Source organism: Conger conger, chromosome 3, assembly GCF_963514075.1.
Source record: "Conger conger chromosome 3, fConCon1.1, whole genome shotgun sequence".
Lineage (NCBI taxonomy): Eukaryota > Metazoa > Chordata > Actinopteri > Anguilliformes > Congridae > Conger > Conger conger.
The window spans coordinates 40,334,195-40,352,621 of NC_083762.1; the positions used below are offsets into that span (position 1 = coordinate 40,334,195).

Consider the following 18,427-nt stretch of genomic DNA (forward strand, 5'->3'; position numbering starts at 1 on the left):
CATGATTATTGGTGCGAGACAGGATGGTTTGAGTATCTCAGAAACTGCTGATCTCCTGGGACCTTCATGCACAGGAGTCTCTAGAGCTTGCAGAGAATGGTGCGAGAAACAAAAAACATCAATTGAGCAGCAGTTCTGCAGACAGAAGTGTGTTGTTAATGAGAGAGGTCAGAGGAAAATGGCTAGACTAGACAAAGCTGACAGGAAGGTGCCAGAAACACAAATAATCATACATTAGTTGTATGCAGAAGAGCATCTCTGAACACACAAAGCATCAAACCTCTTAAGTGGATGGGCTACAGCAGCAAAAGACCAATAAGTCAAAAAAAATAAGTCTAATACCTAATAAAGGGCTCACTGAGTGTATGTTGCACGTATTTCAGATCAGTTTTCTGAATGTGTATTCAATTATGCTGAAACAAATAGCTGCCACTCATCCAGTTAAGGTAAAAACTCAACTCAGTAAGATTATCAGTATTATTATGTGTTATGTCCCCATTGTCCTCTCGAGCCAGTTCTTAGTGAGTCGGGACACGTTGACTTCATTTCTGGCCTTTCATGTGCAAGAGAGTGAGTCTAAGTATGTTTGTCTCAGGTTTTCCATGACGTTGCGTACAAAGCCAAGGACCGGAATGATCTGGTGGCCGGTATCGATGAGTTCCTGGACCAGGTGACAGTGCTGCCCCCCGGAGAATGGGACCCATCCATTAGGATAGAGCCACCAAAAAATGTCCCATCTCAGGTCAGTGTTTACTCTTCACTCAGCCGGCTGTATGACTTCAAGTAGCAGATCAGGAGATCATTCATTGCATTCCATAAAATGCTTTGATTCTGCTTATATCCCTGTTATATCAGTTTATTTGAATAAGAATGTTTCAAATGAACTGTTTCTCAGCTGCAGGTGTGAGAATGAGTCACAATCTGACAGATTCTCTTTTCCATTTGAAATGCTGTTAAATTACAGTGGAGGCAATCGACGGCTTCACTTTCAGACCTGACTTCTGTAACAGTGGAGGTTTCTGTTTTGAGCAGATAGTCCCCGTTACAGACCTGAGCCCAATGGATGTGGAAGCTAAACGCCTTTTCAAATAATAGGTGTTGCTACAAAAAAAAGCAAAGTGAAAAGAAGACATCGGGCCTCATTCATAAAACTTTTATTAAATTCTTCTTGCTTTTCTTCTGAATAAAAGTTCCTATGAAAAATCAACATGGGATTCATGAAACATGCACAGGCCTTTGATTTTGTGCATATCCCAGGTGTATCCGGGGATGAATGCCAATTGTATGTAAATTGAATGCACACAACCGTTCATGTTGAAATGCATTAGGAAACACCCTAGTAATTCTGTAGAAGGCATACCGACATAGGTATATAAGCAGGCAGCCCTCAACAATAGCCCTCAAATGTTGATAAATCTGCACAACTGCTTGAGTATACTAAAAAATGTATAAGCTGTCCTTATGGGTCTTTTGGCTCAGAATTACTTTGACACAACCAAGTCAAGCTATGTCTGCCTATGTCATCTTGCAACTGTTTTCCTAAACTCTCCTATCAGCAGAACTGTTCAAGCAGGAAACATGCTTTAATTGGTTTTGCTTACTTTAAGGATTTTCTGCAACCACTTGACACTAGTCTATAGTCACACTGCATAAAGCTTGAATACCATTGAATAAATGACCAATTCCTTTAAAGAACATCGGGATTCATTAACAGGATAATCAGCCTACCAATCTCTGCAAAAATACAAATCAGCAGAAATAATGTTATATAATAATAATGTTGGCACGAAATTGCCGACAATATGCAAATTCAACCAAGTGTATCACAGCTACAATATTCTTGTAACTTAACATACCTATATGCAAGCAGTAATTCTTGGAAATAACCTTCTGCAGATGCCTTTATGTGTATTTTCCAAGGCAGATTTTGATCGTAGAAAGAACAAATTCAGAGAAGAAAAATTCTGTCTACCGCAGCTGACCCGCAGTCAGCTTCAGTGATCACATTCACACACAGGACGCGGAGTTGAGTAGCGCTGTTGCAGAAGAACACCAAGTTTATCGCACTGCTTGTTTATCGCAGGAGAAACGTAAGATCGCAGCTGTGCCCAACGGCACAGCAGAGTTGAACGAGCACGGTGGGCACGGTGGCCCAGAGCTGCAGCGCACCGGCAGGTGAGTGTGGGGGGAAGATGGGGGGTTGGGGGGTATTATACTGTGTGGGAGCATGCATGAAGAGAAGGGGCCCTACTGTGTGGATGGGTGTGTGAATAGAGGGGACATTATTTATTACTGCTGCTTGTGCCCTTCGCTCTCCTCATTAGCAGTTTAATGCAGCTGTTCAGCCATGAGCAGCCCACACTCTCTCTCTCTCCCTCCTCTCCTCTTTCTCCCACTCTGGTTTTCTGAGTTGACTTTACATCAGAAACCGAAAGGAAAATCGGACAAAAAGCAGGCCTGATCACCCAAAAAGTGGGCTTGTGCAGTAAAAAAAACAACAACAACTCCCCAGTAAGAAGAAACTAGGAAATCCTGAGAGGAACCCAGCTATAGAGGGGGAGCCAATCCTCTGTTGTCCAGCCTAGTAATAGTAAAGAGCAAAGGAATGGTAGCAGAAATGTAATGAGGCATCTATCAAAGCAAATAATCAAATGGGTTGGACAGGTGCAGGAACAGTCATCTGAGATATTAAACTAGCTGGAAATGCATATTAATAAGCAGTTCAGTGGGACAAGATGGTGCATTTAGGTAGCCATGGGCCTCCAGGATATATCAGGGACTTGTTCAATAAGGAAAGGCACAGTAATCATTTCTTATTCATTGAAGAGGGGTGCTTCAGTTACATACTGTCTGACTTCAAAAATTTTCAACAGGTAAAAGTGTTCAGCCGGATGCTACTGGACTGAAGTGAGATGTGCATCCCGGAATGCTGTGAAAAGGCCCAGTTTAACTTTGATCTATTCATCATGCAGCAGTTCAGCTGAGATATGAAGTCAAGCTTACAGTTGCTAGGACAACCTCTGCCGCACAGCTCATGACTGTCTTTGCATGCAGCAGGAATGTGATTTCACATGCCTTGGTGGTCCAATTTACATTGTAACCAGTGGGCTCAATGGGTAACCAATGTTTCACATTTACATTGCAACCAAAGGGGTTGACAGCCAGTATAGTTTAGTACTGAGCATGAAGTCATGAAATATGTGTCATGCATCAGGTCCATAAATATTGGGACATCAACACAATTCTCCTCTTTTTGGCTCTATACACCACCACGATGGATTTGAAATGAAACGAACAAGATATGCTTTAACTGCAGACTTTCAGCTTTAATTTGAGGGTATTTACATCCAAATCAGGTGAACGGTGTAGGAATTACACGCCGCAGATTGAGGGGGGCCGGAGGGGGAGGGGGGGGGGGGGGGGGGTGGCATAGGAGAGGGGAAGGGAGGGGGACACAAGTGATGGGGAGAGACACCAAACACAACAAGACATACGTTCAAGACAGTACAAAGACAACTACAACACTAAAGACTTGGCTGTAACAAGAGAAGAGGTTAGCATCAAGATGAACCAAATATTCACTAAAGTGGTATGTGTGTATACGCGCATGTACGTGGGCGTGAGCAGGTTTGTCACTTCCTGTGGAATGTTGGTGGACGTGAGGGGCGCGACAGGGCGCGGCTGGCCCCGCCAACCAGTGGCCCCCAAGCATCGGGCCCCCCGCGCACACCCCGGCCGGGTCCCGGGGCCCCCGCCCCCAGGCGGCCACAAGCCCGACCACGATCCTGTTCACCTAATTTGGATGTAAATACCCTCAAATTAAAGCTGAAAGTCTGCAGTTAAAGCATATCTTGTTCGTTTCATTTCAAATCCATTGTGGTGGTGTATAGAGCCAAAAAGAGGAGAATTGTGTTGATGTCCCAATATTTATGGACCTGACTGTATGTGGACTATTCAGAGCAGAACTCTACGAACATTCCGTTTCAGTTTGCAAAACCATAGGTTTCCCTCCTGAATAAAGTGTTGGTTTCTGTGGCAAGTTTCCATTTCGAGTGAAAGTTGACAGGTGTCCATCTTCTGTGGAACATGGAGGGTTGAATTCTGAGTGCTTCTAGGTTCCTGAGATCAATGCTGAAAAGAAGGAGAAACGCTGAGCTGAGCTGGAACCCTGCCAGGCCTGCCTGAGAGGACATTCTCTTTGGATGGCTCCGGCTATAATTCATCTCATTAATGCTAACGCAACCCTAAATATTAGAGGACAATGCATGGTTATGTAGTGTGATTTTGAAGGTTTTGGTTTCTTAAACTTTCTTTTGGTTTAATGTTTTCTGGGGGAAATAGTCTATTTTGTTTTTGTATTAATCCATGTTAGATTTATGACATACTTGCAATCATATGATAAATTCAAGTCTCATAAATTTGTATCGCACCTTTTCTAACAAAGTCAGCACAAAGTGCTTCACCGACATTGACGTGCAGATAGGTAAGAAGATCCCCATGTGTACATATGACACATAACAAATAAAAACAAAGTTTATTTTGATGAAATTATTTAAACACACATCTAGCCTGAAGAGCAATAGAAAAAAGGAAATATCTGTCAGAAAGATATGTTTTAAGTTTGGACTTGAAGCTAGCTATACTGCAGCAATCGCACAGATAACTTACTAAAACGGAAGGGACTTCCGTACGCAAGAATGCGCAATTGATGGAAATAAACATATGCTGCAGAGATAAGTGGGAACTACAAAAGCAGAGAACATCAACTTGTGCAGTCCAAATAGCCTTCTCTTTTGAGTGGAGAGTGCAGTTAGCTAACCCTGCTCCTGTTTGAGAACTGAGTTCATCCTGTTTCTCAGCTCAGTGAACTCCGCTCCTGTTTGAGAACTGAGTTAATCCCTCCGCTGTTTGTCAGCTGAGTGAACCCCGCACTTGTTTGAGAGCTGAATTAACTCTACTCCTACTTGAGAGCTAAGTTACCCCCAACCCTGTTTGAGAACTCTGTGATGTAATGTCACAGTGTCAGAAGGGATTAATAAATTGGCATTTAATTCATCATAATTAACATTGTACTTTGTATAACGATGACTCACAGTGTTCTGAACAAGACATGGGGAAGCCAGAAGTTAGTTAATTATAGAGAAATATACAAAAAACCTGGACTACCCTGTGTTTGGAATACCATGTTAGCTCACTATGTTACGAACAGCATAGCCGAAGCACAACTACTACAGTTTTGCACTCTGTTATGCAGGAAAAGCTCTATTCAATCATTATTCGGTTAATATTAACATTAATTAAAAACTGATGAGATTTTAAATAAGCAATGAGCGTTTCCCCACCACACTGTCACAGGGGAGCGGCAATTACCTTGCCACTGTATCTCATACCACATTTTTATGAAAGGGGAAGGAATTAGTTTTACACACATACAAAAACTAAAGATCATCTGGAAGTAATTACCTATTTATTCATCAGGAAAGTTGCACTGTTCAGAACATTGTGATTTAACCCTTGTGTAGTCTTAACATTCTGTATACTCCCCTTGTCCTAATGGTAAAAAATGACCCGCCTTCACTAAATCCCTAAAATAAAGCATCTTAATTGAATTTTAATCCCTGAATATACTTTTATTAAATATTTAGTGTTGGGTAATGCATGAGCTGTGGGTGGTCTGGTTTTTAGACTCTTTGGCGGGCTCATCATGGACCTGAAGCGCAAGCTGCCACACTACCTGTCGGACTACACGGATGCAGTCAGCCTGCAGTGCTTGGCTTCCTTCCTGTTCCTGTACTGTGCCTGCATGTCACCTGTCATCACCTTTGGGGGCTTGCTCGGGGAGGCCACAGAGGGCCGCATCGTAAGTCAACCTGCCTTGTGTCGTGTAATGGTGTGGGGCACATTTTGGGCCCGTTAATACCAATCAATCATCGCTTGAATCTAAGTATTGTTGCTGACCATGTGCATCCCTTCATGGCCAGAATGTACCCATCTTCTAATGGCTACTTCCAGCATGATAATATACCATGTCACAAAGCAAAAGTCATCTCAAACTGGTTTCATGAACATGACAATGAGTTCAATGTTCTTCACTGGCCTTCACAGTCACTGGATCTAAATCCAAAAGAACACCTTTGGGATGTGGTAGAATGGAATATTCACAGCATGAATGTGCAGCTGACAAATCTGCAGAAATTGTGTGATGCAATCATGTCAACATGGAACAGGATCTTGTGGAATCTATAGTATGGGGTTCCTAATAAAGTGCTCTGTGAGTGTATAAGAAAACTATAAACTTTTATTTCAATACATGTACTGTCATATTTACATTTTTAGTAGTATATTTTTTTACTGAAAACCATAGATGGCAAAATTATGGCACCCCCCAAAATTCTATTGCAAATAAAATCAAAGTTGTCAATACGTTTTTACTTAATTTAGGAACTACAGCATACTGTGTTTCAATGACGTCCTGTTTCACTAGATCATAAAAATGAGGTAACAAGCATGTAAAATCCCTTTGTCATCCATCAGCATGAGAAAAGCCAAACAACTCAATTCAAAAGAGGCAGATGGTAAATGGCCGTCACAAGTCTGGTAATGGCCATAAAAAATTCATAAGTGGTTAAACATACAGTAACGCATTGCACTGTAAGGGCAATAATACAAACCTGTAAAACATGGAAAGGTTGCACACTTGCCAAAAATAGGAAGCAAATGCATGCTGTCCCCATGGACAGTGGGGAAAATGGTGAGGGAATCCATAAAGAATCACAGTTTGCAAAAATAAACATAAAAGGCTACCACCATATCAACAAACTCTTTGGAAGGGTGGCACAACGAAAGCCCTTACTGAACACAATACACAAAACCAAGCTTATGGAGTTTGCCAAACATCATTGGAATTATGGCTGGAAGCGAGTGGTATTGTCTGACGGTCAAATCGTTGCGAGGGGTGATTGCATAAAGTATTAAATGATTATTGTTGCAATTTAGACTTCCACGGCCAGTACTTCTACAAATCTGTAATCTTCTGGATCCGCAACTTAGGAGACAGACATGTCGATCCAACCCTATTCCACGAAATCTCCAAGTACTTACTGCAATGGTATTCCTGGCCGCTGAAACCTTTCAAAGGGAGAAAAGTGTTTCTGAGTCCTTCGTTATTCATGTGCTCCCCCAGTCATCAAAGGCCTCATCAGACTCTCACCCGGGTTCATCAAATTCCCATTCACTGCTGTTGAACATATACAAATTAAGAGAGAATTTCATGCCATCGCTTGATTACCAAAAATGATAAGAGCAATAGGCTGCTACGCATTAAAGGGCTTTCCTCTTTCGCAAGCAAGCTCGATGGCCTTTGTTCTGTAAAATAATTGCGATGCAACTTACTCAAGGTGCTCATGGAGATGGGTTGTGTATTGGTAGTCGACCTGTCAACTATTAACTGTAGCCAGGTGGTTTTGGTCTAACTGGTTAACCAGCTGTTTCAAAACATATCCTTTTTTTTCCAGCAGGGATGTAAAATATTATCAGTGGATTGAAGAAGGCATTTTCATATCGAACCATTTCTTCTTAATTTCAGTGACAGTATGAGCAACCCTGTCTGAACTGCATCAGTATTTTTCCCCATTCCTTGGCTTCAGCAGGTCCCTTATTTGACGATACTGCTAAAAATGGTGCTTTGTTTTATTGATTGCAGAAAGAAGGACTTCAGTCTCCAAAAGCATAAAGCTCTTTTTTGATGCCATTTTTACGACTGAGTCTTCTGGACATGCCTAGCCTTATGCCATTTTTGTGAACTGGTGGGATTCAACATGTTTTGTGGTCATTTAGGACAGTTTTCTGAAATCATGAGCATTTGATGCGGCACACTCATACAAGCCCATCGTACAAATGAAATAAGAAAAGTTAAGATAAGAATACAAAAATGTTCTCACATGAGGGCCAATGAGAGCAGAAAGTAGACTGTGATTGTTTATACCTGTGCCCTCTCTGTCCTCCCTTATTGGAAAGCAAAGATTGGAAAGAAAAAATGATTCAGGGAGGGAGGGTTTTGGTCTGTAGGGGATTTTCCACTTCATCACACAATAATAACTCTTCTGTTTGAGTGGGCCCCTGTGGTTTAGCTGTGCCAATTAGACTAGAATCAAAAGAAGCAGCAGCTGGCTACATGCATTTTGGTGGGTGCTTATGCTACTGTTGGCCTAAACTGATGGTAGATGATCCATTACTGCATCAGTAATGTTGCAAAGTAATAGAAAATATCCCTGCTGAAAAAACAGCTCAAGCTAGGTTTTGAAACTGCTGGTAGCTGGTTGAGAAGTTCAGACTCTCAGAGCTCCCAGCTCAACATGGTTTGACCAGCTACCAGCAGTAGCTAGACCAGCTGTAATAAGGTGGTCCCCAGGCTTGGATTGATAGGTTGTTTTTCATAGATGTAGATATGCATTCCCTGTTTTCCTGATATTATACACAGTGTAAAGGTTGTGACTTTCTTCCAGAGTGCCATTGAGTCCCTGTTTGGAGCCTCCATGACAGGGATAGCATATTCCCTGCTGGCAGGCCAACCTCTCACCATACTGGGCAGTACAGGACCTGTCCTGGTATTTGAGAAGATATTGTTCAAATTTTGCAAGTAAGTCTTTTGCAAGTGTCTAGCTGCATGCTTTCTTGTGTACCTGGGTTCAGCTTTGACACCCTAAAGACACAGGAGCCGGCATGAGAAAATGGCCTTCCCATTTGCCACAATGGAGGAGAGTCAAGAGGTCTAAAAAGACCATGACATATATGGTTAACAAGCTAGTCTTGTGTATACAGCTCATAAGTTTGTCAAATACCCCTCTCTTTTAGAATGGCTTTCTTCTTGCATACAAATCTCATCAAAAACTATAATTATGTTATGTGTGGGTGGGTTCAAGTTCTGTATCTGTGAGCATAACATTTTTCTAACAGTTAAACATTATAGGAGTTGTAAACATAATAGGCATGCACCAGGTGAAAGAGAGGTCAAGACAAAAAAAGAAAAAACCTTTTCAGATACAAGCTGTCAAAAAATCCTTTGGCTCTAGATGCTTGAAAACCTGCGTGAAAATAACCTGCTCAATGCGTATAGAGCATTTTTTGTCTCCCACAAAATACAGATTGACAGGAATATGTTTTGAGGCTGTACACGCTTATGATAAAGCGATTCATTTGCCAAGAATAACAACATTTTGCAGTCAAAATAAACAAGGATTTCATCCTTCAACAACCCCTCTTTTTTTCTAAATATTAGATGTCAGGGTAACCTAGTTGCCTCATCTTAATCACAAATTCTATGTGACAGATATATAATATTGTGATGCATAAACTTCAGAAGGGAAGATTCAGATTTCCTACTTGTGGAACCTGGCTGTGAACGAGGGTTTAATGGCTGCTTCTGTCGGTGCCACCACATTTTGTGTAGCTCAGCTGTGCAGAAAGAAATGTGCAGAAATAATCAAATGGACAGCCAGTCTATTATATCTGACTCATACCGCATCGTCATGGATGTGACCTTATGCGTGTCGTTGATCTATTGTTCGGAACATGATATTATCATTCATATGGATTGTTTTGTTGGCTGTGTACGGGATAATTAAACTGTAACTGCTACCACTTATCAGATAATAATCAGCAGTCTAAAACTCACTTTCATCCTATAATGCTGCACACTGATGTCTGTACCTTACATGGAGTAGACATAGACATTTAAAATCAAGCCTGAGGAATTATTGATCTCATAGTTGTGAATATTTATACAGTGCTTTTAGTTTTATTCTGTCACTGCATACAGGAGGCATATCTACAAAAAGATCACATTTTAGATTGTACTGTACTGTACTGTACTGTACTGTACTGTACTGTGTACAATGTAATGTAATGTAATGTAGATTGGTGTAACTGATGTACAATGACCAGTGTACATAGGTCAGGGAGGGGCTGTCTCTCACACATGAAACTGACCATTTCACAGCTGGATTGGCCAGCCCCAGTCTGGAGGTCAGAACAGCGGAGACTCTGACCACCTTCAAACGCAGACTGAAGATGCACCTTTAAAGGCTGCACCTTTCCCCTCCCCTCCCCTCCCTACCTCTCTGTAATGTCTAATTAGCCATGTATACTGCCTATTGTAATTCTCCCACTTATGTATACTTCTTTTATTATTCCTAGTGTTAGTTATATTTGCCAAAACAGTTGGTGGTTTTTGGTCAATTTGTTTTCAAGATCACGTTTTTATCTATGTTGTCACTTCTAGCACTTGGAACTGTACTTTTCAGCGCACTTGCTTACGATTTGGCACTTTATTGTATTGTTTATTATCTCTGCATAAGAGCGTCTGCCAAACGCCTGTAACGTAATGGAGAGCGGGGGGTTGGAATTGCTGCCAAATCGGGCCATAGAGGAAAGGAAGGGCAACCCAATGTTACTGACCGCTGCCTGGCCTAGCGCCGCAGTAATACACAATGAACGTGCTACGCTGATCAGGTACATATGTCAGTCAGGCTGCAGGCAGATGGCATTCAGTGGTGGCGTGCCTCCTCTCTCACCCCCCTCCAGGGAGTACGGGCTGTCCTACCTCTCGCTGAGAGCGTGCATCGGGTTGTGGACGGCGGCGCTCTGCTTGGTGCTGGTGGCCACGGACGCTAGCTCTCTCGTCTGCTACATCACCCGCTTCACAGAGGAAGCCTTCGCCTCCCTCATCTGCATCATCTTCATTTACGAGGCCTTGGAGAAACTCCTGCACCTGGGCGAAACCTACCCCATCAACAAGAACAATGACCTTGACAAACTCACCCAGTATTGGTAAGCGTGCACGGCTCAGTCCATGGGAACTTTGGTCGCAAAGTGCAGATAAGTGCTTTAATCACCTCCGCGCTTATATAATTATACGCAATTTGATAATTTTTTTAAATTTGAATTAATTGCTCCAATTACCGATGGTTAGCGGTAGCTCAAGCTGCCTGATATCATTAGGTGCTGTGGGCTTTTTTTTTGTCTATTAGCTCAGTCTGTTTTCCTGCACATTGTGACAATCTGTCAATTAAATGGCTGCTGTCACTGAATTATTCATACATTCTGGAATGCATAAGCGCTCTTCAATCAATGTCTGATGATTATTTAGTAAAAACGGAGGAATTATTATCAGGAATTTTTCTGGAACATCAGGTCCTGGCTCAATAGGCCCAACAAACCTGACAGTAATTCTAAATAAGTTACAGTCCGTGAATTGGCTGTGTCTTTGCCTTCGATGTCAGGCCAAAATTTACCCAGTTCTGTTTTTTTTCCTCCTCATTCGGCCAACTCTATTCCAAAAGCGGTCTTATTGTTTCAACCTCTTCTGTCAGTTTAGGAGGAGCTCTCCTTCTGCTGTTGTCTGGTTCTTTTCTCTGTTTACACATTCACTCTGTCCATAAGCTCTCAGTCATTGTGTCAGAGGAGTGCACTGCAGCTGACGTGGTTTGTACATGCAGACAACATGCACCGAATAGGGTTCTGTCACGGCCCAACCTCACGTACCATGGGGGAACAAAATGGGCCGCAACCTAAAACCAAAGTAAAAATGAAAATACAAAGGAAACGTTACAAAATATTCAAAAAAAGGAAAAACTGAATTACCATGATTAAGTTGGACGGATGGTCTATGCACAGAACATGGCCAAGGGCAGCTAAACTATTCCTAACCTAACACATAATCTTTCCCTAACTTGCAAGAAAACAATAAGGTGTGAGTCTTCCGCAAGTTAACTTCCCTACCCTGACCTAAACTCTCAAACAAAAAGAGAACATGCCTGGCCATCTGCAAACTAGAAAGAACCACACTAAAAAATAAGATAAAATTAAATTAAAAGCTGAAACCCACAGCACTTTCAAAAGTGTCCTAAGACTGCACCTTTACTCTTTTTGGTCAGGTGAAAAGTGCTGAACATAATTGCTAATTAGTCAGTTAGCCAACTGGCTGCACCTGCAGGAGCCAGCCCCAGACACGCAGAGAGTCCAATGCAAGGGAGCATAACAGTTCTCACCAACAGGTTTCATTTTTGAAGCTCACTTTCTGGTCTTGTAGAGAGACATTGCTAACTAGCACCAGTGGGACGGCTTCGGTATACTGTAGGTCTTTCAGCCACCTGTTGTTAATGCTACCGAAAACACTTTGTCACTGATGAGTCACTGTGCATCACTGTAACTCATGCCCTTGCTGGACGATCTAGAGCCAGCCTTGACTTCATAACCATCCTTATGAAGATCCCCCCTTCTCTACTGCACAGTGCTGATCATAATGAGTTAATGACATAGCTGAGGCTTAAGTGTGAAAAACTAATGTTGGGTGAAAAACCAATTTTACACTTCGGAAATAAGAGCTACATCACTGGTCAGGCATAATGTGGTTGTAGACTAAGCTTATCCCAAATTTGTGCAGTGTTTTCCAGTTTTAATCCGAATATAGGCGATTATGGCATTGGACAGGTGATCCAGGTGTGTCTCCTCCCCTGCAGGTGTGCCTGTAAGCAGCCTCTGGACCCCAGCAATGCCACTCAGTCCTACTGGGAGGACAACAACATCACAGCCTCCGAGATCTACTGGGAGGCCCTGGAGGTCAAGGTAAAAATGCATGTCTGCGAGTGTGGATATGTGATCTGTCTTATGTGAGTGCGGATATGTGATCTGTCTTATGTGAGTGCGGATATGTGATCTGTCTCATCTGTGAGAGCAGATCTGTGATCTGTCTCATCTGTGAGTGCAGATCTGTCATCTGTCTCATCTGTGAATGCAGATCTGTGATCTGTCTCATGTGTGAGTGCAGATTTGTCATCTGTCTCATCTGTGAGTGCAGATCTGGGGCACGTTTCACCAAAGCAATTTGTGAGGATCGCAATATCTTATCAAAATGTGTTTCAAATGCATCCCTTGCGAATCTCAAATAAAACTGCAACAACTACAGACCTCTCGGAGAAGCGATTTTTCCCTCCCAAGTTTCCTCTGATAGTACTGAAACAGACAGAGGCAGGTTCCAGAAAGAATCTTCTGTGATCACGCCCTCTCTTTAAATACTTATGGAGGATATAGATTTCTAGGGCATGACATATTATGTTTATGCAACCTTCTTGGAAAAAATCTTTAGGTCAGTCACTAACAGGAGCATGACCTTATCTCATTTCAAGTGTCCCCTTACAAAAATAGGGTACATAACCATTTTTTATATATGCTGTGTATGCCCAAGTCAAATTTATTTTTAAGTTAGGGCTATACATTTTCACATGTTTAAGTAGACTAATTCACAAAACTAATTCAGCCTATTATTGGCTACCAACAGTGAAGTATTTCATGTAATACGTAGCCTACGTGTAGCCAGTGCCATTTATTCTAATGTCTGCATACTAAAGAGGTATACTTTAATTATTTAAAAATCATTTACTTCTGGAAAGTAAAAAAAGAAAATGCACTTTAAATAGCCTCTGCTCTCTGGGATTTAGTCCTTGATGCACCTGATAGTTTACATATAGTTTCCCATCATCAAGGCACCGGCTGAGAAGGAACAGAAATGGGTGGGTTTCCACTCTGTAAACATCGCCCAACAAGTTGTACTGTAGGTGAAACAAGCCCCTGTGATTTGTCTCATCTATGAGGGCAGATCTGTGATCTATCTTTGAATGCAGAATAAAACCTTAGCAAAACAAGGTATCTGCTGCGCACTGCTGTGCTCACAGATACAATGTGTCTCATAAATTTTTCTATATTAGTGATTGTTCAGCAGTGTCTAACAACCGGAAAAGGACTTCACACCGTCACCTGATTTTATTTAGAGATTAAAAGCTGCTTGTCAGGAACGGTTTTGAAAACACAGAGGGCTTTTTCTGAGCTTCGCCTCCGCATGGCGTGTTCTCCCAGATGGAGCTGCACCAAGAGAAGAGATTAAGGGCATGTGGATCGGATTACCCAGGATTAGCCATGCAAAATCACTGTAAAAGTATATTTTATGTATTCCATTTGTTTTGCCTTGGGCTGCCGTGCCTTTAATTGTGATGATACACACTGGAAGTTGCTGAATAAATATTGTATGCTATATTTGAAGCCTTGTCTTATCTTTTATGTTCTAAATGTGTTTAGGTAATTACACAACTGATTTTGGCAGCCCCAAGATCACTGCATGTCTGCATTGTTGCTAATGACGAACCAATTCCTCTTCTTAATCATATATACTGTACTTACTTTCTTCTCTGTAATCTTCCCATCTGCTCGTGTTTACAGTACCTGCCCGCAGTCATTCAGTATGTACATAAATTAAATATAGTCCTCAATATACATATTCATATGTTTTTTGCTCTTGACATTTAGCACTTATTTCTACTTAGGCATCTACATTTTTCACTGCATTTGGTTGCTGTGGATGTTTCAGTGGTTTTACAGCACTATAGATTTTAAACTCTTATGCTTTCACATGCATGTTGAGTAGAGGCTGTGAGTGTCTTCAGTAACTTAACATTTGATGATGTGAGCATACATCAAGAGGGGTAGAAATCTAGTTTGAGATGTTTGATGTTTTGACATAAACAGACTAGGTTAAATGCACAATAGCTCAGGTTTTAGCCAGAATTTTACCTAAACAATTTTACCTGTCCCATATTTTATTACATGAATTCACTAGTTTTTAACATACAAGGCACATCACAATTCTTTCTCATACTGAAAATTACTATTGATAAAAGGGCTCATAATCATGTGAAAATATTTTCTATTTGTTTCATTGAGGAAAACACCGCACCGCCTCTTTTCACCACAAAAATGTTTGCTGTATATGATCGATTCAACGATACATAAGAATCTTCTTAAAAGGATGATGAGGAAGTTCACCCTGTACTGTACATCCTGTGGATCCCAGTGGAAGAAACGTAGACTATAAGGTTCCCTTTTCTGTTCCAGGACTGCATAGATAAACGGGGGGAGTTTGTGGGCACCGCCTGCGGTCCCCACGGCCCATACATCCCTGATGTTCTCTTCTGGTCCGTCGTGCTCTTCTTCTCTACCGTCGCCATGTCTGCTTTCCTCAAGGAGTTCAAGACAAGCCGCTACTTCCCCACCAAAGCAAGTCACGTCTCTCCTGTTCAATGGCATAGCCTGCTGGCGACCTCTAGTGCTGAATTCTGGGAATGTTCAGGAAAGATTCTATAGCAGTGGTCCTCACTCCTGGTCCTGGAGAACCACAGGGTGTGCTGGATTTTTTGTTACTTAGCACTTAATTGATCAATTAAAGCAGTTAATTACACAGTTAACTCACTTCACCTGGTTTCATGGGTCTCAATTGGTTGCTGCTATTAAGACGAAAACAAAAACCACCACACCCTGCAGGACCGGGAGCGAGGACCACTGTTGCATAGTCTGTTTGCCAATACTGCATTGCTATTTATGGATGCAGTATTTAAGTATCAATCTGCATTTCCCTGGAGGTCATTTGAAAATACTTGTTCCTGGAAGCTTTAAATTAATTTAAACAGGTGTACAAGTTTATTGCTCACTGCACAGTACATTTCTGAAGGATTGAATTGTAGTTGTTTTCCAGGAGCAAGCCCAGTTTCCCTGGCAGGGAGGAGCAGGACGGTCAAATATTGTAGTGTTTTGCTATGGTTTTCTCCTCAGGTGAGAGCCATCATCAGTGACTTTGCTGTCTTCATCACCATCCTCACAATGGTTTTAGTTGACTATGCCTTAGGAGTTCCATCTCCGAAACTCCAAGTCCCCAGTAACTTTAAGGTGAGCTATGTCATCAGTCAGAAGATTGGTTGTGTTGTGTTCCATCATAAATACGCATTGCTGTTGAATTCAGAAGGAGCCGTGCAAATTTCCTTCATGGCTAAACTGAAACTGGCTCACAATGTACAAAAGGAATCCACTGTGGATCCCTTCAGATTGTAATTTGTTGTAAATAACAAACCTCCCACAGCCAACCAGAGATGACCGCAGTTGGTTTGTGAACCCCTTGGGCCCCAATCCCTGGTGGACCACGCTTGTGACGTTCATCCCTGCCCTGCTCTGCACCATACTTATCTTTATGGACCAGCAGATCACAGCTGTGATCATCAACCGGAAGGAGCACAAACTCAAGGTATGGACAGAAAATCAACGCTCTTCTTCATTCATCCAATCAGGAAATCCAGTTTTACAATAATGCAATTATTCTTTCCTGTTTCCTTTTCCATTTTTAAATAATACATATCTCAGTTTTAGCCTCTAATTTAGCTTAAAACCTGAACCTTTTTAATTCTTCCACTTCCCTCGTTATTTTGTCATGCCTCCCCCCCATTATCATGTAACTTCAAAACACTGATAACTGCTCTCTCAATTGAGATATAAGAATAATACTTCAGAGTGTACACAATACCTTGGCAAAAAGTGACTTGTTTGTTTCTACCCAAATTACCCTCCCTCTATCTGTCATGGGATAACAGCAGTAAAATCATTGAAGTTGCTAAGTGACTGGGGCAAACTATGGAATATTGAGTTGAGTCTTGTATAGGTTGAGGCGTATAAAACAAAACCTAGTTCAGGCTGTATTTAACCCTATCCACTTTGCCCCCTTGTGGTTGAGTCATCGCAATCCCAAGTTATTGTTGTGTTCATATTCATAGAATACAAAGCACTTAGTAATAAAACCACAAAATGGCAATGCCAGATTATTAAAAAGAGTCTCCGCTAGTGAGAACAGCAGTTTAGATTCTTATCAGCCTCTTATTTGCAAAGCAGGGCAATACAACTTCAGCCTCCTCCTTACCACGCTCACAGTTTACAACCCTCACCTCGCCACAGACCCAGACAGTAAAAGGCATATTCTAAGAATGCTTGATACCATTTCTCCACATCAAAAAATCATGTTCCAATATAATAACAAAAATATACAATTCAGAAGTTGCATGAATAAATGTTGGTTTCTTTCTCAGCTTAATTTTATTGCAAGTCCGGCATACATATTTCCGGTTTGGTAGAAATATGTTTTGATTATTCAAAATGATTTGATACAGACATATTTTTGGAACCAAATATCCCACCTGGTTATGACGCTATGACTGTTTTCTGACTAACGATGAAGGTAAGGTCATTACAGTACTGAGCAAATATAAAACATGGTAAAGTTCTTGTACATGGTTTCCTACCCTTTTCAACAAGGTATAATGTGTCATGGACAGTTTAGGAATATTGCTGCGTTCCCGTAGCAGAATGAGTATCAGGAATGCGTAATTACAGGATTTGGACTTGTTATAGATAAACCTGTAATTATACTGGCTAACAGGGCTAACAGAGCTCTGGTTAACCTAATTTGGTTGGTTAGAAAGCATTAGGGTGAGTTTTTTGGAGAGCATTTTCTGGAAACATACAATTTGACTGCTTTCACTGACTGTAATAATCCTTCTGATTATGTAAATATGTACAGTTTTGTCCCCACTTCCTTTTACTTCCTTTTCCTTTTCAGCAGAAATAAGACCATTCTTGTTTATGTGGGGGTTTTTCAATATCACTTGCAAAGGTGTTATATATACATATAAACACATATAATCATTGCCAATGTACTTTCTAGTACACAAGTCTTCTACTGTATATCATATCTGTTAAGTTGCACGTATTCAGAAAACTATGACCAATTTGTTCTGCAGCAACTACAGGTGCATCTCAAAAAATTATAATATTGAAAAAAAGAACCTTTTCACAATATTCTAATTTTTTGAGACGCACCTGTATATAACTGCCTATTGTCATACAAATAATATTTATTATTCTAACCTAATTATGTTATTATTTATTAACTAAACACATTCCTTAGACAAGCTGAAATCAAAATTAACTTTTTCCTCAATTTAGTCAAGTCTTCATAAACATACAGTATACTATGAAATTGTTATACTTTTCAGATCTAAAGATTTTTTCCATCCACTTCCCGGAAAAAAGATTTGAATGAAAATTTTATGTCATTGTGTACTGGTGGGCCTGTATGTTGGTGAAAATGTCTGTCAGTTGTCTGTTCCCCTCCAATTAATGTCCTTTCAGGTCACTCCCCCTGAAAGATCCATTTTACTCACATATACATCATATCGCGGAAGCTAGTGCTGCTCTAACTTCTGTTTAATGGTGTATTAAAGTTCCACAAACATTTTTCCAGAAATCTATTCTGTTCATGCCAATTCTAAAGTCTCTTTATGTCGACATAATGAAATGTGACTTGTGAGAAACTAAACACTCAGAAATAAAGGTACAAAAACTGTCTCAAAAGATACAAATACTTGTTGCTGGGGCAATATTGGGTGCATAAAATTGTACCCCTAGCCAGCAATATGTAACTAATTTGTAAACATTTTTGACAGTTATTTAGCGAATGTTTTAACCAAAGTGACTCACAGTTGATTAGACTAAGTGGGGT

General features: G+C 41.0%; 1 protein-coding gene across 2 annotated transcripts in view; it reads left to right on the forward strand.

Annotated features, from left to right (window-relative positions):
- LOC133125038 (sodium-driven chloride bicarbonate exchanger-like) overlaps positions 1-18,427 on the forward strand; it is a 98,049-nt gene that overhangs the window by 65,017 nt on the left and 14,605 nt on the right. For both annotated transcript variants that reach the window (XM_061236732.1, XM_061236731.1), the window contains exons 11-19: positions 596-742; positions 2,084-2,175; positions 5,686-5,860; positions 8,505-8,638; positions 10,582-10,827; positions 12,519-12,624; positions 14,944-15,105; positions 15,658-15,771; positions 15,962-16,123. In XM_061236732.1, the coding sequence (XP_061092716.1) occupies positions 596-742; positions 2,084-2,175; positions 5,686-5,860; positions 8,505-8,638; positions 10,582-10,827; positions 12,519-12,624; positions 14,944-15,105; positions 15,658-15,771; positions 15,962-16,123 (1,338 nt within the window). The remainder of the gene's footprint in view (positions 1-595; positions 743-2,083; positions 2,176-5,685; positions 5,861-8,504; positions 8,639-10,581; positions 10,828-12,518; positions 12,625-14,943; positions 15,106-15,657; positions 15,772-15,961; positions 16,124-18,427) is intronic.